At 49.3% G+C, this 25,194-nt stretch overlaps 1 protein-coding gene across 1 annotated transcript in view; it reads right to left on the minus strand.

The window, feature by feature from the left end:
* Nucleotides 1-3,765: 3,765 nt before the first annotated feature.
* Nucleotides 3,766-25,194, minus strand: part of pcdh19 (protocadherin 19) — a gene marked incomplete at both ends in the record, with an annotated part of 60,031 nt that continues 38,602 nt past the window's right edge. Inside the window, one exon of the mRNA XM_080526893.1 lies at nt 3,766-4,358. Within this exon, the coding sequence (XP_080383019.1) occupies nt 3,766-4,358 (593 nt within the window). The remainder of the gene's footprint in view (nt 4,359-25,194) is intronic.

The following is a 25,194-nucleotide window of genomic DNA, read 5'->3' on the forward strand; positions in this document are numbered from 1 at the left end:
TTGACCTTAAAGAGCTTGTAGCCCCAGGTCTGAGGGCTGGGGACTTTGTAATGGGAACCCAGTGGCCCAAACACTATCAAAACAGTACGAGTCATTGGTACAGTAGGAATAGGGCAGAGCTACTGCTATTGCGACTGCCCTTAGCTGGAGGGAACAAGATCCTCCTAGTAGATGAATGGGGACTTAGCGACTGTGCTTAAACCAACTTTAATGTTTCCTCGACCAGAGCGTGGAGGCAATGGTAAATAAATGAGAGAAATAAAAGGACCCCCCCCCCCCCCCTTCTCTTATCACTGAGGGCAGCTGTGGGGCAGCTGCTGTGACCGCCCCTGCTGGGGTATTCTTCTCCTCCTGAGGTATAGCAGGAGGCTCCTGCTCAACGTCCATTCTCTCATGTTCAATGCATCAATCCATTCTAACTCACTCAGGGGAGTGCTCTGCAGCACCTACGGTGGAGGTGAAAAGTAGAAGTCCGTTGAGTGAACGTGTCAGCCAACATAGGAGGAGGTCAGCCAACGTGTCAGCCAACATAGGAGGAGGTGCAGGAGAGAAGAGAAAGGTCCTGTCTTTGCTTTCCACCCCCTTCACGGGTCTCTAGGAGTACAGTCCCTCAAAAACCTGCTCATCAATTAACATACTGTAGTGCCAAAGTGAGACATACTATCAAAGTGACATCATGTTGTTGGCTGTGAAAGCACATTAGTCATTCACCTCATGCCGAATTAATCTCAATGGCAGGCCTCACAGCCTTCGTCAATGTCTACTTTTGTGGCATCTAAGAGGAGCTGGGGGAGGTTAAATGCCTCTAAAATGGCATATGTGACCCACTCCAGCAAATGAAAAGGGCCCAGGCATCAGAAATAGACACTTTGGTTGGAGCATTCCCAAAAGGCTGCTTTGCTTTGCCATCTTAAGGTGTATTTGCAGCCCATGGTCCTGCTGATGGGACACTCGTTCATTCCCTAGAATTAGTCAATCGGGAGATCTAAAAAATGATGTCACAGAGCACTTATAATGACGGAGAGAGCACCTCTGTGCCTGTCCGGAATGTTAATGCCAACTTTTGAGCCAGGGTGAAAGAGGAAATGTTCATTTCCATTTTGTCATGATAGATATAATAATCATCAGTCTTATGCACTATCATGCAGTTTTCAAGGAAGCCTTCTAGCAGATATTCAGATCACATTATACATTTTAATGAATTATGGCAAGACAAAAGATAATTTGAAAATGGATAATTGCAATATGCCGGGTTGTGGTCATGCTCATTAATTTACAACAATGCACACTCACTCACTCACTCTCTCTCCTTCCTCGTTTCAACATGCATATTTCATTATGAGCTATTTGATGGTAATTTTGAGAGGGATGTTATCTAGACGAGACTCTCAGACCTTCAGGAAAAACAAGGAAACAAAGTGGAGAACATTTAATAGTTTAATAATAAGCTGCTGTATACATTCAGTGATTATTTCCGATTTTCATGTTGCCAGAAGCCATGGGTGAGACCAGCAAAAACATTCAGCTACAAGATCTATTTCGTTGTTTGCAATTTGTCCTTTTTTCATTCATATTTTATCCATGTTTTACATAGTCAACTGCAAAGCAACAGAAAACCACATTGCTGATTTGCAATACAGTTCTTCAGAGACTTGTTGTTCCTTCAAAACATACCATTCCACCGAATCTGTTTTGTAGTGCTTGTAGGAAGGTGAACCCCCAGGGTTGCCTTGCTGTTCTCTATATTATCTTTGACATCAATTCAAAGTAGATGGTGCAGGATGACACAGCTGTTGAGCAATGCTAATCTGCATCTCTGTGTCCTCAGTGTCTCAGATAAGGTATCAACAGGCCTGTTGGGCTGGTTATCGTCAGTAAGGCCAGTTCTGAGGGATCTAGGGGGAACACTTCTCCAAAACAGATACACAGAAATAGGTGGAATCATCTCACTAGCTTAAACAACTAGCGTTACCCACTTTCTCTTACTTAAATATTAAGATTAAGCAACAACCTGTTATCTTTAAGGTTTTGTTTGCGTCTTTTTTGGTTTCTTTTGCTATCCCACTCTAAGCTCATTGAACTGACACACTACTGTTGGTGCTGAAATTGCTTTTTTTTGTTGTATTTTTACATTTTCTATTTGCCCACACAGAAACTTGATGGCACAAGAACTGACCAATAAGAAACTCTTTACAACAAGGTAGACTGCAGGTCAACAGTTGCCAGGGGTAACACAGTAAACAAAACAAAAAATCAACATTTCCAAAGTTAATTTGGAAATAAAAAATAATCATAATCAATAAAAAAGCCAAAAAAACAAATAAACAAAAGCCAGTTAATTTCAAGTATAACTTACTGATAAAATAACTACACAACATTAAATATTCTCATTATACATTTTTAAATTATTTATAAAATATATTTTGGCATATATGTTTTTTTCTTTTTGTGTTTGTGTAACAAACGCTACTGTAGCTTCAGTTGAACACCAATGTTTATTTGTTTTTTTTACTCTTGAAACAAAACATTAAAGGGATTGTCACATAACAACAGGTTATTAAAAATGATAATAGTAAACCCTATACAGAGTTCCACATAGCAAGACGTGAGTGACGATCCCTTCTATCCTAGCCCCATAGTCAAAAGTCAGAAAAAGTACAAGACCAGAGCACAAAGTTCTAATTGTGCTCCACTGGCTACAATCAAGAATGGGCACAGGAGATTTCAAAAGCAATAAGTCTTTTTTTTTCTTTCATACAGCTCAATTGAAACAGAAGGATGTGTCTGTTCCACTTCCAGTGTTCAGAGTATATCTCGGCAGATACGAAGAGTTCATTTAGCTCCATCACTGATAAAACATAAATACTGTAAAGACCTCACAGTCTGATGGCACTGGGATGTCCTCAGGGATACACAGAGAAGGATTCTCTTATCAGACTAAGAGGGAAATGAGACTGGGGTGTGTGCGTGTGTGTGCGTGTGTGTGTGTGCGTGTGTGTGCGTGTGTGTGTGTGCATGTGTGTGTACTTATGTATGTGTGTGTGTGTGTGTGTGTGTGAGGGAGCTGTTCCCCTACTGTGTCTTCACTGAGAAACTGTTGAAGGAGCAAATGGTGGCAATGGTTAAGGGAAAAGAATCCTGCGTATATTTGTTGCCATCTGTTGCATTGTGGGAGCTCACTCTGCAAATGAAAAAGAGCGATTTGGCAGCTGAGATTCAAATGCAAAAACAAAGAAGGCAAATATCAGTTAGTTGATACAAAAAAGTTCAAAAAGGCATAACTGTACTTAGATCTGTCCGATCTGTCCAGATAAATCAGAGTGTCCTCATCCTTCGGCGAAAGAGACCGAAGGCCACCGCGGGGCATGTCATACAGTAAGGTCAACAATAACCTGTCTGTCCACTCGCTGCAGACTGACTTGGCTCACAGAAAAACAAAAAGCAAACATGAAAAAGTACTGCGACTACAACTAAGCCACATCCACGGCCTTGGCTCTCGAGGCACACGACCTGCTCAGCATACTCCAGTTCCTCGCCCCGGCCTGATGCGGGCCCGGTCCTCGGGGTACTGTACACTTCCGCTGCAGATGTGTGTGTGCGTGTGTGTCTCTCTCTCCGTCCTCGGCTCGACTTCATCCTGCGTACACACAGCTATGGCGGAGTATATATATACGAGTTTACACTGGCGTGTGTGTGCGTGTGGGAATGTGTGTGTGGTGTGTGTGTGTGTGTGTCGGGGGTCAGGGGGAGGAGGTTGGAGCTCCGTTAGAGTACAATGTCCTTCAGGCGTTTGCTGCTGGGGGACTCCTTGTCGCGGGCGTCGTGGAGGAGAGTGTTGATCTCCCTCACGGCCGGCTCACTGTCCTTCCCCTCCGGCTGCCTCAGGAGGCTGTGGTTGGCGATGCGCTCCGCGTCTCGGCATTTCAGCGTGCTGTAGCCCCCGGAGTGCGGCGGCTTGGACAGGGGGCTCTTCAGGTGCACGGGGGAGGTGATGGGGCTCGCCGCCTCGCGCCCGTTGCCCGCCTCGCGGACCGCCCCTCCGTTGGCCTTGGGGCTGCACACCACCTGACCCTCCAGCGCCCACTTGCCCTTGAGCTCAAAGCGCTCGGCGGAGGCGTCCTCGGGGGGGCCGTCCTTGCCGAAGGTGGCGAAAGTCCTTTTGGCGGTGCCGCCGCCGCCGCCGCAGTCCTCGTAGTGGGGCACGTCCACGGTGGTGGCCTCGATGGACAGGGCGATGATGTTGCGGCCGTGCTCGGGCGACTTGGCGCGGGCCGGGACGGGAGCGCGGGGCATCCAGCAGCGGTCCGAGTGACCCAGGATGCGGCACTCGTCCTGGCAGTGGAAGCCTTCGCCTGGGTCTGCTGGTGAACAGAGGAGGAGAGAGGGAGAGGTAGAGGGAGACGGAGAGGGAGAGGGAAAGATAGAGGTACGAGGGAGAGGTAGAGGGAGAGGTCGAAGGAGAGAGGGAGAGGTCGAAGGAGAGAGGGAGAGAAGAAGGAATCGTTAGATGTGTCTGTTAAACTGGCCTATTTCCCACCGGTTTAACTCGTTTGCGCTTGCGTTGATGGATTTCACCATGGTTTGTTCTGGGGGCTTTTATCTTATTGCAATGTGTCAAAGATGTGAGAAAAGAAAAGAAACAAAGTTTGTGGCAATCTGAAGAGCCCCAGTTTATATTTTTTTGTGGCTAATTTGTTTTCTCTTTCATGTATGTCATTCCGGCATACATAAGAGTCTTCTCCGGCTGCCTTGTCATTACTTCCACACGACAAGAGTTGGAAGTTTCAGGCGACTTCTAATGTGCCAATTAAAGGCTGTATTGTTAAATCAAAAGTCCATTTCCAGCTCATGCATAATTGGTTTTTCTGTAGCAACATTGATGAAAGCTGGGGTTTAAACAGTACAATCAGATATTGCACTAAGAGAGACACCAGTGGAGATGCAGTATAGCTGCCTGGTTCATCTCCCTCTGGCTCTGTCATTTGGCGCCGACTTATAAATATGTAATGATGTTTTAACGCTGTTGTGAGAAAAAAAAAAGCTTTGTCTGAGTCTGTATTACTACATCCACTCATCCTTTGTTGTGTTGGAGGGGAGGGCTTTCAAGACCATTTCTGTATCATTATAAGAGAAGAAGAAGAAGAGGAAAAAGGAAAAAGAAAAAAGAAAAAACTAAGCGCTCTTGTTCCAGCTGAAGAGCTGTCATCCTCTTTTCCCTTCTTTGTTATCTCAGAGAGAATTGTCTCACATTTTCATATAAGCTCTCTTTCGGCTCCAAAGGCCAGTATGCTACTTGAAGCTGAGCCTGCTGAATCCATACATATTTCATTATTGGCCATCTGGGCAGATAACCTAACAAGGGCATTGAAGATGCCCTCATGTTTACAAATAACCTCAGTGTTCGCTTATCCAAATCGTAGACAGTGCTGTACACCCAGAAAGACAGGCAGAGAGAGGGCTTTATACTGACATACTGAGCACATGCAAAGGAAAGCTTCTGTCATGAGAATGAAAAGGATGTTGCTATGTGATATTGAGGGACCTCACTATAATCGCAATTATTAATAATATGAATAAAAAATAAATAAAATACCAAATATACACCAAAAGAAAATATACCATTATACCATTATGTACAGGATACATCCCTAATAGACCCAGTCAATTGTCTTAAACATTCAGTATGCCAATGTGCCTTGGAGTCCCCTCTAAGACCTCGGCCTTGTAAGAGAAACTGACAGACAGATGCTCAATGACACATTTCTAAGCCTCCCTATTGGCTCCTCTCTCCTTAGGGCGAGGGGATCTCTCACACACCAGAGGCCCAAGGTGAACGGAAGGGGTTGTGGTAAGGATAGCCATCGACCCCGGTGTGTGGCGTTTACATCTGGTACTCCCAGCATGACAGATCACCTAATTAAAATCACTAATTATCTGTTTTCTCCCTCTCTTCTCTGCACTGTGAGGGGCACCTCTGCTTTAGGCTCAGGTCGATATTTAAAGATCAGAGACAGACGTTCCAGGGGCAAGGCTGCCATAGCTGTCTTCCTTGAAACTGTGATCGGATGGGACTGACGGATGACTGAATGAATGACTGACTGACTGACTGACTGTGCTCGTGGGCCATTTGAGCCCAGCTATGGCGGGTCTCGGTGCAGGATTAAGGGCCTTTCTCATGGCCAGGGACATTGGTGCTCAGAGGCCAACTGGACAAGGACCACGGGTGACCAACGTCAAGTCCATCATGAATGTTTCATGAAGGGCTGTGGCAGAGGATTACCTTGAGCTTTGCCGTGTGTGTGTGTGTTTTTATGTGTTTTTGCGTGTGTGTGTAAGTGCGCGTGTGTGTGTGTGTGCGTGTGCGTGCTTGTGCGTGCATATGCGAGCGTGTGCTTGTGTGCGTGCGTGCGTGCGTGAATGCTTGCATGTGTGCGTGTGAGGCATGTGTACGAGCGTGCTTTTGTGTGCGTCCGTGCTTCTGGATCTCAGAATGTAAGAATCTAACTCTTGTGTACCCGTACATTGTATGTAATAAAATAATTTCTGATTCTCTCACATACGCACGCAAGCATGCACGTACTGCAATGGCTCAAGTGGCTCAATCTTAGTCTGTAATTGCCAGACTCTATGAACACTCACAATAGTCCACATCTTGAAAGGGCTTTTCATCACCAAAAGTCAATGTTCTCACCATGGCAACAAGAAGGAGAACTATACCATTATCATACAGTGGCATAAACTGTCACCAGCACCTGGTATTCCACAATCTGCCTTCACAACCTTTTAAATCATACCAGGATCTTCCTCATTTCCTCACACACAAATGTGTCGGCATCCGCTGGATCAATACCAGTTCCTAAATAGAATTGAAACCTTTTTATACTGCCTAAAAGATCTGGGGGATACAAAGAGACATATTGAAGCCTTATGCTTTCTACTGAGTGGTCCATGCACAAGTAGTGAATACCCTTTTTTTCCCCCTTTCCTTTAGGGGTCTCCGGGGGAGTGATTTGCTTGTAAATGACATCGTTTTGAAAGAAGATCTCTATTAACGTAGCCCTTGCACTTCCTGCCACAGCTTAGAGCCCCACAACAAGCAGATGTCGTTCTCAAAGATACCAAAAAAAAAAAAAAAATCGAAAAAAAGAAAAAGGAAAAACGTCAGGCTATCCCTGACAAAGCCAAATCTGTTCCTATCTCCAGGAAAGACACTAAATCTTAATGGTAACAAAACAAAGCAATTAAACGCTCTCTCCAGCGCTGACTCGGTTTGAAACGTGACAAGCAAAGAGTAGAGCAGAGACGAGGCATCCCCTGCTGTGAACATCTATTAAAAGTCATCAGGAAAATAAGCTTGCCAATCAGTTCCGGGGAACAGACTTAAAGTACAGTACAGAGCAGTATATCAGTGGGAACATTTCCTATCTAGGATTTAATACCTATTAATTACTGAGGGAGCTCCGTGGGGAGGCGGAAGCCGCCTGTGTTTTTCAGTGTTCCAGATTTGAAATAGAAATAAAGTTAAATGCTGGGGAGAAAAAAAATCACACAGATTCAAGTCCCTCAGCACTGCTGACAAATCGGAAATGTTGTGCTTTAATTCTGAACTGGGGTTCAAAGAATACCAAAGGCTTTGGGGAGAACTTTAAATATGCATGCCCTCGATGCACGCAGTGTTGGCGAATAATAAATATTGCCACTTCAAATGCAAAAGCCGAAATCTCCTGACGGAATCAGCCATGTTTTGCAGCTTGTAAGTTACCTGCGGTAACATCAGTTTACATCAGCAGAAGAGAAGAGAGCCCACCTGTTCCCCCTCAACGCAGCCTCTGCAACATTCATTAGGAGCCTGCACTTTCAGCCTCACTTCCTCAATCAGAGAGGAAGGTGTCAGAGCTGTAGGTCACAGCAGACAGGAAGTCAGCATGCGACTCTGCGAGCCTGACACTACCATCGCTCAGTTTACCGTCGTGTGAGGTCTATAATGATCGCTCACCTGGAGGTGCTGTTTGTATGCTGCTAATGTAGCGAAAGGCAAGGAAATCAACAAACGTCTCAGGATGGATTTCCCCTAACACACAGAAGGGAAGGGCTGTTCATTGGGAAGAAAATACTCCCTAAAGCTCTCTGAGCTCTCGCCAGGCATTTTGTGTCCTGTTTGGCAGCTAACGTGGTTTCACATGGAGAACAGGCATCGTTTTCCCTCCAAAACGACGAGGAGAGAGAGCCTCCAGCTCCATAACAATGCTGTAATCCTATAGAAGGGTTGAGGAGGCTAGAGTACTGTCCTAACATGTGAGGCAGCTTTGAGTAGAAAGCCACATCTAGGGGTGACTGGATGCAAACCCAGATTCCAGGGACGCAGTGGTTTTCTATTGGAGGGTTTAATTGCGGCCATGGGCTGCGTGAATCTCTGCATGACACCATTCAGTCAGTTTGGCTTTACAGCGTGACGGGTCCCAAAAAAGAATTTAGAGCAGCAAGTGTGTAGAAAAAGTCATATTAGAAAAATGCTACCAATTTTGAGGCTATTTGCATAGAGATAAGGAGATACTAATAGGCTCCCCGTTGGTCATTACTTTGTGGTGAGACTATACGTTCAGATTGAAAGTAATTTGGAACAGTTCACATGAAGTTGACCCTATCCCTGTGTACTGTTGAAATTGCACGGTAAGTGTAAGAGTTAAGCCGTTAGTTTTGACTATGACTATGCAATTACAAAGCCATTACCGATGTACTATGGAATAGCATGATGATACAATGTTGTTACTTGAGCAGGGCTGGACTGGGACAAAAATTAGGCCCTGGCATTTTTGGCCCAGACAGGCCCACCCCAATCGGTCGGACCACACCCACCAGCACAAAAATACTTGCCTTATATACTCGTCTTATATACTGTGCTGTACAGTCATATGACAAACTGTACAGTCCCTGACAAAAGTATTGTCGCTTGGGTACAAGTTGACCTTAAGTGCCCCTCAAATATATTTCTAATAAAAAAATGTTTACAAGAAATGGCTAAATTCAATCCCAACAGCTTTTGAAATAATGTTTTGGTGCAAAACGAAACTGCTGAAAAGCATTCTAACGTTCACAGCTTGGTAAAGCCCACTGAGTCAGTTTTTGCAAAGACAAAAGTATTGTCACCCAATCCTAGATTACAGCCTCACCTATGATCAATAATTGATCAATCAATTAGTGGGTGTGTATAAAAAGAATCCCAGCACACCAGACCTTCACATCAACTGCAACTTGACCTCTGACAACATGCCTAAGATTCACCCTGAGACCAAAGCGTTGATTATCAAGAGGCTGAAGACTGCTGAGGTGGCTGACACCTTCAATGTGTCTCAGCGTCAAGTACAAAGAATAAGAAAAAGATTTGAAGAGACTGGAGATGTTTTTGACAAGCCCAGGTCCGGCAGACCCCGCAAGACAACTGCTCGGGAGGACCGTTTGTTGGCTCGAAAATCCAAGGCCAGCCCCTTTTCCACTGCAGCAGAGCTCCACCAGGCCTGGTCACCTCAAGTCCCCGTGTCAACCAGAACAGTTTGTAGAATTCTGTCTCGAAATGGCCTCCATGGTCGAATCAGTGCCCAGAAACCAGCACTAAACAAAAGGCAATTTAAAAAATTTGTGGCATTTGCCAAGACCCACAGCCTGCTAAAAGGATGGACGCTGGAAAAGTGGCAGAAGGTGGATTTCTCAGATGAATCTTCGGTTGTTTCTACAAAATGGATAAGTGACAAGACTTTTGTCAGGGACTGTAGTATTCCCCCAAACCACTACAAAGACGACTACATACAGTAAGCAATGGTACCAGTGCAAGTAGACCAGTGTACTCAGTGATCAGATTCCAGAGCGAATTTACGAACGCAGCCTTGTTGTTCTCGATTTTTTTTCCCATTATCAACCTATCATTGCGCTTAGGAGTAAAACAAAGCACGCAACTGTCGCGTCTATCTATTCATGGCAACTCTACATTGTGATTTACAAGGGATATTAACTAATATTAAGTAATATTATTAATTGGTTACATTTAGCAATTGATCCGTGGTACACATGCGTGCCGAACCGTGGGGGGCGATCCGTTACACCCCTAACAGCTACCTATATTTTCCTTACCGGGTCAACGGTTACAGGCTGACTCGGCCCCGCTTCTTCTGTATCCTCTCTATCCTCTGTATCTGTCCCCTGCTCCCGCTCCTCCCTGCCAGCCTCCTCTTCAACCTGTTGCTGTTGCTGCTGTGATAAACTTGAGGGTGCAGCAAACATGTCCCTAATGTTTACACATTTGGCAGCATCTGCCTCGAGTTTCTTTTTGTTTTTCTCCCTAAGTTTTTCCCAGCCTCCCTTCCGTTTTAGTGTGCTTTTGCGCTCCATCTCTCTCAGTATCTATCTAGTAACTATCCAGACTAAATTTATTTTGCCGGCCGGCTCTGCCCAAAACTACCACGAAACTGAGACGGAGGTCTGGTGCTGCGTGCGTGCGTGACCCCTGACCCCCCCCCCCCCTTCTCTCTGTTGATTGGGCCAGCCCAGTGTCTGTATAGAAAATTGACCAATGGGCCGCTGTCCCTGATTTATGGGCCGTTCAATGGTAGCTTTCGATTTATGGGCCGTTCGATGGTAGCTTTCGGCCAGGCCGGCTGGTAAAAAAAAAAGAAAAAACGTTTTATTTTTTTATTTTTTTGCCGGTCGGCTCGGCCCAAAACTACCGCGGCCCACCGGGCAAATGCCCGGTATGCCAGATGGCCAGTCCAGCCCTGTACTTGAGTGATTATAGAGTTACTACACAGGTATAGGATCAAATCAGGGGAATCATGGGTGAACAAACTGTTTGGAGCGATTTATATCCACAATAAAAGGCTTTACTTTGGACTGCTAGTGCCATACAATCATATTTCCCTGTTTCCTTTTTGATATTGTTCTCTGTGTCCAATCGCTAGAACAATGCATTCGAAGCTGGTCTGCGGGAAAAGACTAAATAATCGGCTCTGTAAGCGAAAAGAGCGAGCGTCGGGGCTGACATTCTGTTTGGTCTCTTTCACTTCGCTGCATCAGTGGTGTTGTGGATTGGTACAAAATGCAAGTGAAAAGAACAGAACAGTTTTTCTGCTAACCCCCTCAAAGGAAAGACTGGTGGCAGGGGCTTTTGTAGCTATTTACAGTATCTGGGTCTGGGTGACATCACTCTACATCCGCCAGAAAAGCAACAGATTTTTTGTACTTGAGTTGCCATTCCATATCTGTGACAATGCAATTGCTGTTTTTCTAATTGCTCTCCATATTAATTTTCCATCCTACCAGACACACACCGAATTACAAAGATTACATCTAAATTGTCATTTCAGCCTCGACGCCGCTGATGCAGAAGCTGGGAGAGGAGTCGCAGAGAGACAGGAGTTTCAGCACGAGTGAACCGGCAGACTGGCGAGTAGTTATGTGGCTGTTGCTGAGGCCTCTGAAACCCACTCAAGCCCTGAGGGCTGCTGAGGACCTGATTGGCTTGGTCACGGCTGATCCAGACACAGGGGTCAGGCTTTATGTCGTGTCTGCTTTAGCAGAGCTATCGCTGGGCAGAGCCAGAGACAGAGACAGAGACGAGGCCAGTCGGGCTCCTCCACTACTACCCACCAGGGAGAGTCCAAGCGCTGCTGTCATCCCAGCCAGCCAATTCAGTCTTTGGGTCATAAATCAGCCCAGAGCCCTTGCTCCTGCGGGAGCGCAAGATGGAGTGTGATGGTCTTGTTTTTACAAACAGTGGAGGGGGCACCCTTACCGCGCCATACAAGCCATCATTCTCCGCACAGCGTCGAGGCCTTTCCCTCTCCCAACAGCATCTGGTACACTCACACCCCCCCCCCCCCCCCCCCCCCGCCCCTCCACGAGTGAGCCCATCCCCTGTCCCCCCTCCTCCCTCCCTTTCATCCCTGTCCCCCTCCCTCCCTCTCCCTTTCTCATTTCATCTGTGTCTCTGTCTATCTCATGTACATTGGTTTAATTAAATACATCCTCCCAAAAAGATCTCCTCCTCTCTCTTTTTTAGATCTGACCCTTCTGACTCCCTCTTCCTCCACCAGTCAGATATTAATTATTAAGGAAATGAGACTGGCTGGGCGCTCTGTTCGTCCTACGGATGGCGGACCGAGGAGGGGTTCATGCGGTTCTGCTTCCATTTCGGAACATTAGTACCAGTCAATTTATCAGGAAGTGATTCACTATCTAGTCCGTCGAAGCGCCGGTGAGTGTGTCTGACAGTCCTGTCGCTTGGAGCCTGGCGGCGGCTCCTCGACAGCTAACACAAACTGACAGGTTAACTTATATCTCCGGTCAACACCACACAGCCTGTTCTTTACAAGTATTGCTTTCATTAATTACTCTAAAAGCCAACGGTAAATCATGCCAAATAAAGCATAAGTTCACCCTCCTCCCCCCCCCCCCCCCCCCCTTCTGCTGGCCCATCAAGCCCAGCATGGGCATTCCATAGCTGGTACCGGTTTAAAGAATGAATCTCTAAACCGGTGTTGACAAACAATGCAGTGGCTTCTAAATTGGTACAAACAGCATCTGTTTAACAGCTGTGGAACTGCGGCGAGAGGGAAAAAAGCATTTGCTATGCTGTTTTATAAATCACTTTGTCATCGCAGTGCACTGTGTAGTTCAAAGGAAGAAGTGCAAGCCAATGGACTGCTTGATGTACTGGTAACGAGGCGAGCTGGTTGTCATGATGACATATATCCGCGGGTGGGCTGGTTTCAACACCCCGGCGACTAATTCTATTTCGCTGAGAGGCATCTCTCCACACCCTATCATACAGGGGCTTGTTCCCTGCCATCAATGCCAACTAGAGGTCACAGTGCCTAGATAAAGGTTCTAAAAATGCCACCGCATGCTCTGGGGCTTTACCCTTTGCCTTTATAATGACGTATGGTGATACAGAATGCTTGGAGGGGCAGGTTTCAAACTGACCATAACTGATCTGGTGTGATCTCCCAGGCTCCTTGGACCAGGCGTTGTAATTATTCATACAGTGGCTTTAACACATCGCATGAGCCCAAGGCTCAACCCGCCACACGGCCCCATCTGAACTGGATCTCACCCAGGCCGATATGCATGATGAGTTAAGCTTAACTGAGCCATGGCTGAACTGGGCTGAACTGGGCTGAAGAGGGTACAATGTTGGGTGGAGGGGTTCCTAAAGAGGGTGGCGTCAGATTGTTCCCTGAATGCCAGGCAGCCACAGACACTCCACGGGCCTGAATCAGGCCTGTCTGATGTTGTAACCAGGCACACTCTCACAGACCGCCATGCCTACCTACCAACCAGAGACTTTAAAGAGAGAGAATAGATTCCATCCCGGGGAGTCCTCAACGGGTCAGCATCATAGAGGACTGGCTCATTAGTGTGAAGAGGGACACACAGAAAGCCATTGTGGGTGCTCACCCACCAAATTGCCCTCCTAACGGCGGACCTTAAATTAACCTGAATCACACACCACAGGCGCCACAACTACAGCAACAAACAGCTCCCAGAGAACGGCAGCCTGATGGCTCTCCCAGCCCAAGACTGCCTGCCTGCCTGCCTGCCTGCCTGCCTGCCTGCCTCGTCTCCTCTGCAATGCATCCGTGGAGGACATCTTTAAATATACTGGAACAAATGCTGCATTTCTGTGTTTAAGCTTGACCGAACTAGCGAGCTAATTTGCTCCTAAACCCATGAGTCTGCGAGGAGCGAGGGGGACAGAAGCAGACAGTCAATTACATCTGTGAGGGAGCTGGGCTGGGCGTTTGGGCTTTTGGGGTTATGGGGATGGGGGAGTGGAGTGGGGGTGGACGCTGGAGGACACAAACCCTGTTGGCTGCGGCTGCTACTCCGACATGATGAAATGATGTGAGAAGCACGTCCCCGCGGTCACTTCTCTCCAGGGAACCAGCCGGTGCCGATGGGATATTTTTTCTATGAATGGTTGTGATTTGTAGAACTCACAATACTACTGCTGGAAATACAAGGCTCAAGACGGGGCTTTCTAATTGCAATCCATGCTTTTCCCCACAGTACGATCTCCCAAAACATGAGTCCAATCATTGTTGAGGAAATTGATGTGCGATTGAGCATGCCTTTGACAACCTATCCCAATCAATTCACCTCCTCTCAACAATACACATGTCTCTCTTCTATTTCTCATCTTCCTACAAAGTATTCGGGGGGAAATAGACATAAATACCTCAGTGCCTATCAGCCATAAACCCACCTGGAAGCCTCGCAGCCCGGGCCCAACAAATCAATGTGTCTTCCTCTAAACAGCTGGGCCCCAATACACCGGGGCAGCACACGAGCATCTCTGGACTCTCAGCTCCCCCAGTGAGACTCAACACTGCTTCAACAGAGCCTCCCCCTTACATAATTGATGTAATGTGCCTTCTCATTCAGTCATCTTCCCTCTGTGTCAGCCAGGACTATGTGTTTTATATTCCCTTTTATCTCGTTGAGAAACGGGGGGAAACATTCTCTCTTCTCTCTCCCCTCAATCCCATTTCCTACTCCCCCCCCCCCCCCACCGCCTCTTTCTTCCCCCTGTCCCTTTTTCCTGCAAACTTAAAAAGTAGGACAATGTTGCATGCCGAGTATGGTGAAAGCAGGTTTGGCGGTGCATGCAGAAACATTTAAGCTGAGGTGGGCAGGGGGGTGGGGGGGGCAGAGTGGTCCAGTAGAGTTTCATAAGAGATCCAAACAGCCGCCGGCTCTGTCTGGTCACACTGCTGCTGAGGCCACCAGCCTCCCCTCCAGCAAGGCAGCCACAGCCAGCCAGCTCCAACCTAAGTGAGTCCCGATGAATTTGACAGACAGGGGCGGGTCTCTCCCTGGGACGTACCGAATAAACCACAACATGGCCGAAGCCGTGGCTGGAGTTGCAAGGAATTCACCGCCACCACCGTATTAGATCAAGATACATTTTCCCCACAAAGCGACAAAAGGCCATTTTGTTTGGCGTCTAGAGAGCCCCGCTGATTCCCCCTCCTAAGGTTCTCCATTATTCACAGCTGAGAGGTCCTAGCTGTGATAGCACTTAATATCACAGAGTCAGAACCCATGTCCACACCACTCTGTTACCCACCCACCAGCCACTGCTGCCACGGCGGGGCGGAGAGGCGCTTGGCAGCTCTGAGGCGGTCGTAGGGAACAGCGGTGGCTGAGAGCCACGGACAAGGGGAGGGCGGATGAATAAACGACTGAAGTAACAAGAGGGAACCAACAGAGCATCTCTGTTGCTCTCTCTCTCTCTCTTTCTCTCTCTCTCTCTCTCTCTCTCTCGCTCTCTCTCTCTCACACTCTGATTTGAGCTACACGACTACGGCATAAGGATGATGGTGAAGGGGGAGGGAGATGACACCAAGGCTTCTAATTGGATTTCCCAGGTTCCAGGTGGCATGCTGTGCTGTGACATTAAATGCCCTTATCTGTGGCAGAAGAGCCAGGTGAGCAGATTGGAGGTGACAGGTGTGTGTGTGTGTGTGTGTGTGTGTGTGTGTGTGTGTGTGTGTGTGTGTGTGTGTGTGTGTGCGTTAAAGATCCTGTGTGCTCCTGCATTCCTTAACCCCTTCTCGAGGCTCAGCTGTGATTCTATTTGCCCTGAATTGGGGGGCACAAACCCAGCTTGGATCCATATTGTTACCCTCTGATGCCAGTTGGGAAGCGTCTTTCAGGAACAGAGGCAATAAGGGCTTCATGGGGGGGGATAAGTGTGAGGGGGGGCTGCTAACAGTCTTACCTGGGTTGAGACACATGCATGCACACACACACACACACGCACGCCCGCACACACACACACACACACACACACACACACACACACACGCACACACACACACAGAATAACAAGGTTTGTAGCCAGGGGGGTAGGAGAGAAAAGCCCAGACATGTCCTCAAGGAAGCCCTTGTCATATGTACGTCCCCAATAATCCTGTGCGATGGCCGGGATATTAAATTAGATTTGTGAGTACCGAATGATATCACTGTCAGTTGAGATTCTGATTTGGATTTAGGTTGCATGATTTAGATCCTTTATGACGCTTATACTGTGTGAGTAGACGAAGGATGAAGAAGCACTATATTTCCATTATAGTAATGAGTGTTAGGAATAGCCCTGACACAGACAGGAGGCGGGCCGGGGCATCCTCCTATAGCTCCCGTGTGTTTGGGGCAGTAGATTGTCTAGTACGGTGGTCTCCCTGCTGTCTATGTGTAGTCTACCCTCAGCTTTAATGGGGACTGCATGAGAACAGGCGCATCATTAAAAAAGCCATTTTCAGGCTTTCCTGTCTGCCATTAAACTTAACAGCCAACCTCTCCCATTACCTTTTATCCTCCTTTTTTAAAGGGGTAGGGGAGAAGGAGCCTAAAACCATAATTGGCTGGCCAGAGAATAAAGTGATTGAATTCCATCCCTTTCCATAGGGGACACAGCATAACAAACAAGCCATTTTGGAGAGAAATACCGCTCATTGAACAGTTTATTATAGGCACACCTGTACACCTTCTCATTCATAGAGGTGGTGTCATGGTGGAGGTGGTGTATTGGTGTGGGGAATGTTTTCTTGGCACACTTTGGGCCCATTAATACCAATCAATCATCGCTTGAATGCCAGAGCCTATTTGAGTGTTGTTTCTGACCATGTGCCATCCCTTCATGGCCACAATCATCTAATGGCTACTTCCAGCATGATAATGCACCAGTGTCACAGTGTCAGCAAAAGCTGTGTCAAAACCGGTTTCATGAACATGATAATGAGCTCTGTGTTCTTCTGTGGCCTTCCCAGTCACTGGATCTGAATCCAATAAGACATCTTTGGGATGAATTGTGTGATGCAATCATGTCATCATGGAATCTCAAAGGAACGTTTCCTGGAACATCTGGTGGAATCATTGCCGCAAGAATTGAGGCTGTTTTGACAGCAAAGGGAGGCCCTACCCGAGTATTACAGTGTTCCTAATAAAGTGTTTAGTGAGTGTATGTTATAATGGTGTACTCAGAATGCACTTTGGGTTGTTGATGAGATTATTTCGCCCTTCTGGAGAACTAGGTTGCATTCTGTAAATCCTGAGAGAGGAAGGCATGCACACATGAAGGCGTGGTGGGGGGGGGTGGGGGGTGGGGGGGGGGGTCCCCATCGGCAGGCCTGCTTTATCAGCAGCAGTCACAGAAGCCTTTTGGCAAGGTAGGGGGAGGCTCCCAGGGTCCGCATGCCTTTACTGATCTCCTCCCTCTCTCTCTCCCTCTCTCTCTCTCTCCCCCTCCTCCCTCCCTCTGTTGCCGGGGCTTTAATCTTTCATCAATAGCTGATAATCTGGCTCGGGCCGGCTGGCTGCGGTCATTTTGTTCCAGGGGAGTCCCCCTCCCTCAGTGGAGGCCTGCTCAAAATGGTGAATTTCAATGCAGCGAGCTCATCTAGGCAAGGTCGTACCGTGGTAGGGGACAGCGAGCAGGACACAGACACTCCTCGGTGAGGGGAATATGGCAGAGAGGGGGGGGGGGGCGGATGACATCTCCTCAACCCTATGGCCCTATGAAGGGGAAAAGCGGAATACTGCCTGGCATGCTGCATGTTTTATAGGGCCCGGCTGTGTGCGGTGTTTCAATGAGAGAGAGAGAGGTCTGCATTCCGAATGATTTAACGTTGAGGGATAAATCATTCCGACTGAATATACATGAGCGAAGCGGAGCAAGATATGGAAATGCCAGATGCCCAGGGTGGTAACCTTTTGTTACCACCTTAATTATGATAGAGGAAAGGAGGAAGTCTCTCTTTCCTTTTTTTACTGCGACATTATATTCCATCTAGTTTGTAATGTTGTGATGCTTGTGTCATGAGAAAGGAGAGGATGAGATGCAACGTAAAGCTGGAAGGAGGTGACAGGGGGAAAAAAAGAAGACACTGGCGAGACATCAAAACCAGAGAGAATGGAAAGAGTGGAGGACGTCTCAGTCCCAGATTAAAGAGGAGAGAAGAGTGTTGCTTTCTCCCACGGTGAGGAAGCAGAGGGGGTTAAAGAGGAATGCACACATTGCCGCAGTGGAGCGCCCCTCTCTCTCTATCTGTCTCTCTTCCTCCTCTCTCTCTCTCTCTCTCTCTCTCTCTCTCCCTCTCTCTCTCTCCCCAGCTGCAGTGATAAATGTCTCTTTGTATGCTGGACAGAAAACTGCAGGCTACAATGTACTTGTCAGAAGACAGCTGATTTTCCCCTTAAACAGAGCAGGGTATATGCTTCATCTTGCCTTCAGTGGAGAGGAGAATATAAAACAGATGCCTATTGACAAGAACAATAAAGCCCAGCAAATCTCCTACCATTTACAATGTACAGCATGTGTGATGTGTGTGCACTTGTGTGTGTGTGAGACCGTGTGTCAGAGTGTGTGTGTGTGTGTGTGTGTGTGTGTGTGTGTGTGTGTGTGTGTATACGTGTGCGTGTGCGTGTGCGTGTGCGTTTGTTTGTCATATCGGTGTATGACTGTGGGTATGACAGTGACAGTGCCTACTATTTGTACTCATAGATTTTTATTATGATTTATCTTTACTATTCACATTTAGTACAATACAGCGCAAGCAGCATTCTTTAAAATGGGACTCTATGTATGCACTATGGCTAATGGAGTTGATTATAGCTATCTGAGTACGGGCTAGCTGCCAGACTCAGCTCAGCCTATAGGGAGAACCGCCTGGTGTCTGCTACACCGAGGGATCCCTGTAATACAAGCCCTGCCTTGGCAGGCATGCAACTCCACTGCTGTCCTGTCCTGTTCACTTACCGCCACACACACACACACACACAGACACACACACACAGACACACACACACACACGCACACACAGAGACCCCTCTACCACGGTCTAGAAGCACACCATCACGACCCCTCGACCCCTAACGATTACAAAGGCTTTTCAATAAGAACCTATGAGCACGCTGTTTCATGACGGTCTGCGTTCGTGACGGATGACCCGAGCGGCAGGGTGGTGTGTGACCTGGGCTTGGCCCTCCAGAGAGAGAGGACAGGAGAGGCCAGCGGTCAGGTCACCATCTCCACTGGGCTCGGCTCTGGATCCCCCCTTGCCCGTAATTAAGTGTGTGTGATTAGGATACAGAGAGAGGGCTGGAAGCGTCCCTGGACACTGCAGACCCACCACACCCACCTGAACCTTGTTACGCCTGACTCTGCCCTGGGGGGGTGCAGTGAGGGCTGTGGCAGGGCAAGGCTCCAGAGGGCAGAGGGGGGGGGGGTACAGTACACCAGTTTGGGGGGGGGGGGTAGGAGACAGATTGAGAGAGAGAGAGGGGGGGGGGGGGGGGGGGTACCGAGTACTGTAGCTGATTCCCTGCAGAGGAGCTGAATCAATGAGAACCACAATAGCCTGGCAGACTGGAGAGAGACAATGCAAGGGCCAAGCTACTCAGATTTCAGTCTATTTACCTCCACCCACAGTCCTTTTGTCACTAACCCTCTCTCTTTATCTCTCTCTCTATCTGTCCCGCTCTCTAATTAACCTTTAAACACACGCACGCACCAACACGCGCACACACACACACACACACACATACACACACACACACACACACAAACACACACGCTCTCCCTCTGATCTCTCTCTCTCCCTCACCCTAACCCTAAAACACACCCTCTCCCTTGAACACACAAACATATGCTTTCCCTTTCTCTCAAGCGATGATGCACACAGACACGTGCACACACTCTCTCCTCCTCCTCTCTCTCTCACACATAAAAGCACAAAGACAGAAAGATTTAAAATGCAGGTGCTGTAGTGCTCTCTCTCTCTCTCTCTCTCTCTCTCTCTCTCTCTCTCTCTCTCTCACACACATATACACACCCTCGTTCCCTATCAAGTCCAACACATTACCTGTTCTTACTCTCCTTCCCTCGGTAACCGAATAGTCCTGATACCCCCAACACCCCTTTCCCCCCCTGTTTTCCCATCTGCCGTCGATTGAGGCCCAGCTTGGCTAAGTGTTTGACAAACAATTGTGATTCTCTTGGTTTCTGAGGAGATTATTAACACACCTAGCATGGCACAGCATCATGAATAAGCAATAGCGATCCATAGCCCCATAGCCTCTCTCTCTCTCTCTCTCTCTCTCTCTCTCTCTCTCTCTCTCTCTCTCTCTCTCTCTCTCCTTGTGCGCCCAAAACTGAATGCCAGGATTGTCTCGAAAATGAGCTGTCAGTGGAGGGCCTGCGATGAGATACATCAGCCTCATTGCTGAAGCTCTAAGAAATAATGAACCGTTCCCATTTCTCCCTCTGATATGTTCAATACGCTATCCATGACAAGCCCCCCTCCCCATCTCCCCTCTTGAGCTGATTAAATACATTGGGTGTACTTGGGAGAGCTCGACAGACAAAGGTTCAGGGGACGCCATTATGACCTAATAGGCCTTGCTGTGTCGTGAGCCATGGGATGGAGCCGGGGTTCCTTTTGTGTTGGCGAGCAGAGTACGAATGATAGGGGAGGTAGAGAGAGAAGGCCTGAAGCCCAAGCCGTTATTCTTCCAAACAGAATCTGTAAGTACACTAGCTACTTGTAGCACACGGAGAGGGCCTGCTTAAGGCATACGCTGGCGGTAAACTCCAAAAGAACCTGTAAAATAACCTTAAGGGAAGCAGGAACCGTGGGTTTTTCTTCCAGTCTTCTTAAGGGAAGGAGGGGGAGGAGGGTAATAGAATAGTCGAGCTGTGCTTAGTTATTCTGGGTATAATTCAAACATGATACCAGCAGACAAAGACCTGGATGAGTCATGATATGTTGAATCTAGAGATGTAGTGATATGATAACAAAACAAAAAAAAAGGAGATGAACATAGGTCAGCGCGGTTGGAAATTAGATCGTACGCCTATATTCCCTTACATGAATACATCTCACACTGTGCCAATTGTACGCTTCAGTTGGTCTTCAGATTTTCATTACACCGGCACTTATGGAATCTCCGAAGGAATATTATGAGTTTTTTTTTCTTTTTCTTCCTCACTATTCAGTTTGCCTAATAGCCTGTGTTGCAGTGGGCTCATTGGCAGCCATTTTGTCTCTAGATGTTCAAACAGGTTCCACATTTGACTATTCAGAATCATCAAAATGGACGGTCCCAATATACTGTATGTGAATTTAATCACCGAACATCACAAAGGCGCTGTGGACCATTGCCGGGCACAAACACAGCCTATTCAGTTTGATGTTAAATTCAATCAGAAAAAGTAAATAACAGATCCTCTGACACACTCATGGGAGGTATGGGGGGGGGGAATACATACTCCTACCTGTCAAATAGATCATTTCCTCTCTTCCCTTTTTATTTTCTCTCTCAGAGACTGCTTACTAGGCTCCCAACTCGTCTCCCAGGTTGTCAGCACAGCCTTGTTCCTGTTGCTGTCCTGATTCTGACACCTGTCAGCATTTTCATTAGTAGATCAGAGAACTGCAAACAAGAAGTGTTGCAGTATTGAATTTAGAGCAAGTTTGCAGCATAAACGTGCAAGGCAGCTGCACTGTGTCTTTAATTCAACGGGGGAATGGAACTGCTTGACTGGAAGTTCGTAGATTTGGGGGTTTTGTGTGATATGATATACTGTGTATTGTAGTGACTACATTATGGGTTCATGTTCTCCTCTTACTGTTGGTTGTGTAGTGGGAGGGAACCAGTTCTGGCACTAGGGGCAGAGGGGAGGATTATTAACGTTGCACCTTCCTGTTTAGATACACGAGTTTTGGTAACCATTTTCTGGTCCTGTACTGAGAGTACAAGTTGTTGTTTTGATTAAACAGTTATCATTACGTTGCCTACGTCTTTCCTTTTTCCTCCGGCACTACACTGGTGACCCCGACGTGATTTTTGTTAACGTAATTGTGTACGAAAACCAGCGACGAACATTACAATCCTGCAAAATGTCCGGGCGAGGAAGACGTTCGAACCTGCGGCAGCCATCACCATCCCCTGTCAGGGTAACGCGTGGTGCGCACACTCCCACTCTCAAGCTACCAGAATTCTGGGACTCAACGCCTGCTGCATGGTTTGCTATTGTAGAGGCACATTTCAATAAAAGTGACATCGATGACGACGACGACCGGTACAACCATGCTGTGGCAATGTTGGGCAGCTCCACCGCAGCTCGAGTGGTAGGTTTTTTGTCTGCTCCCCCGACGACGAACAAATATGAGCGCCTCAAGGCCCTGCTTCTAGAGACATTTGAACTGTCCACTGCGGAGAGGGTGCGTCGCCTATTTGCCATGTCGGACTTGGGTGACGAGAGGCCTTCTGCGAGCATGGAGAGGATGCTAAACCTGCTCGGTACAGAAGACCCCATGATCCTCTTCACAGAGCTGTTCATGCGCACATTGCCAGCTCAAGTTAGGATGGCGCTGGCCAACACCGCCATCATGGAGCCCCGCGCCCTGGCCAGGGAGGCGGACCGGTTCGTCTTGGCCATGCCTCAACGGTCCCCCGACCTGCTCGCTCCCGCGGCCGCCCCGCCACCCGACCGTCGCAGGAGAGCGAAGGATGACGCCAGACCTTCTGGCCAGCAGGGTAACGCTGCGGGCCATTGTTTCTACCACGCCACTTTTGGCGCCAAGGCCAAACGGTGCCGCTCACCCTGCACCTTCGGACCGACGGGAAACGGCGGGGCCGGCGCTCAGTAGTGGCCCTGAGCGCTGGCGTCACCAACAGGCTGCTCTTCATACAAGACACCGCCTCTGGTCGCAGTTTCCTTTGTGACACAGGTGCCCAGTGGAGCATCATTCCGGCAGAGAGATCGGATATGGCGAAGGAGGAGCGTGGTCCGCAGTTGGCAGGCGCGGACGGCACACCTATCTGCTCTTACGGCACTAGGGCGGTGGACGTGTGCTTCGGAGGGCAATGTTTTTCGTGGGATTTTGTCATAGCGGCTGTCACATTTCCCCTCCTTGGTGCGGATTTTCTGTGCGCCCACAACCTGTTGGTGGACGTGGGGAACAGGCGCCTGGTCAACTCACAGACTTTCGCTTCATTCGCCTGTACGCAGGGGGAGGCGGTCTACAGCGGGTGGTCCAATACGCTCGCCGAAAGTGACCAGTACCTTCGGCTGCTCGCCGAATTCCCCGACCTTACCAAGCCCACCTTCTCCGCGCCCACGGTGAAACACGGAGTGGAGCACCACATCGAGACCGAGGGGCCTCCCCTCCACGCCAGGGCCAGGCGCCTCAACCCGGAGAAGCTGGCCATCGCCAGGGCGGAGTTTGCGCATATGGAGCAGGTGGGCATCGTTCGGCGCTCGAGCAGCCCCTGGGCGTCTCCCCTGCACATCGTCCCTAAGTCAGACGGCGGGTGGCGCCCATGTGGGGACTACCGCCGCCTCAACGACGCGTCCAAGCCTGACCGCTACCCGGTCCCACATGTCCAGGACTTTTCAGCGAACCTGGCAGGCAAACGCTTCTTCTCCAAAGTGGACCTGGTACGGGGGTACCATCAGGTGCCGGTGCACCCCGAGGACGTCCCTAAGACGGCCGTAATCACGCCATTTGGGCTCTTCGAGTTTCTGCGGATGCCGTTCGGCCTGAAGAACGCGGCGCAGACCTTCCAACGCCTCATGCACTCGGTGCTCCGGGACCTACCATTCCTCTTCGTCTACTTGGATGACATCCTCGTCGCAAGCACCACGGAGGAGGAGCACCTGTCCCACCTCCGGGCCCTTTTCACACGGCTCAGCCAACATGGGCTGATTGTCAATCCGGCGAAGTGTGAGTTCGGACGGAACGCCATCGACTTTCTCGGGCACCGGGTCTCCGCAGAGGGGGTGACCCCCCTCCCCTCGAAGGTAGAAGCTGTCGCTGCTTTCCCGCGCCCCAGCACAATCAGCGAGCTCAAGGGGTTCATCGGGATGGTAACCTTCTACTATCGCTTCCTCCACCACATCGCTCACATCCTGCGGCCTCTGTACGATGCCCAGAAGGGCAAGACTCTGAAGCAGCCGGTGGACTGGACGGCGGAGCGTGTCAAAGCCTTTCAGGACACCAAGGCGGCCCTGGCCCGCGCTGCCATGTTGGCCCACCCCTCGCCCTCGGCACCCACTGCTCTCACCACGGACGCCTCTGACTTTGCTGTGGGAGCGGTGTACGAACAGTGGGTTGGGGACGCCTGGCAGCCTCTTGCATTCTTCAGCCGCCAGCTGTCTCCCAGAGAGCAAAGGTACAGCACATTCGACAGGGAGCTCCTCGGGCTGTGGCTTGCTGTCAGACACTTCCGTTTTTTACTGGAGGGCCGCGAGTTTACGGCCTACGTGGACCACAAGCCACTCACGCACGCCATGTCCAAGGTGGCGGAGCCGTGGTCCGACCGCCAACAGCGCCAGCTCGCCTACATATCCGAGTTCACCACAGACATCCAGCACGTTGCTGGGAAGTCCAACCAGGTCGCGGATTGTCTCTCCAGGGCGGTGGTTGGTGCGGTCCAACTGGGTTTGGACTACGCGCGCATGGCTGCAGACCAGGCCGCCGACCCCGCCGTCCAGGCTCTCAAGTTGTCGGACACAGGACTGCGCCTAGAAGAGGTGGTTTTCGGTGACGCAGGGGCCACGCTCCTGTGCGACGTCTCCATGGGTCAGCCACGACCGGTGGTCCCCGCCAACTGGAGGCGCCCCGCCTTCGAGGCGATACACGGCTTGTCTCACCCTGGTAGGAAACCGTCCTCACGGCTGGTGTCAGAGAAATTCGTCTGGCATGGGCTCAAGAGGGATGTGAGGGCCTGGGTTGACACGTGCATCGCCTGCCAGCGCGCCAAGGTGCATCGACACGTCAAGGCCCCCCTGGAGCAGTTCTCTGTGCCTGAGCGGAGGTTCGATCATGTAAACGTGGACCTGGTAGGGCCGCTGCCCCCCTCGCACGGATACACCTATCTCTTTACCATGGTGGACAGGACGACTCGCTGGCCGGAGGCAGTTCCGCTCTCCTCAACGACAGCCCCCGACCTGGCCCGGGCGTTCATCGCGGTGTGGGTCTCCCGCTACGGCACCCCTGCTGATCTCTCCTCTGACCGTGGCTCACAGTTTACTTCAGAGCTGTGGGCAGCGGTGGCGGAGAATCTGGGGGTCAAGCTCCACCGCACAACCGCCTATCACCCGCAGGCGAACGGGCTCTGTGAGCGTTTCCATCGATC

Source organism: Nansenia antarctica (genome assembly GCF_963989245.1).
Source record: "Nansenia antarctica genome assembly, chromosome: 3".
Classification (NCBI taxonomy): domain Eukaryota; kingdom Metazoa; phylum Chordata; class Actinopteri; order Argentiniformes; family Microstomatidae; genus Nansenia; species Nansenia antarctica.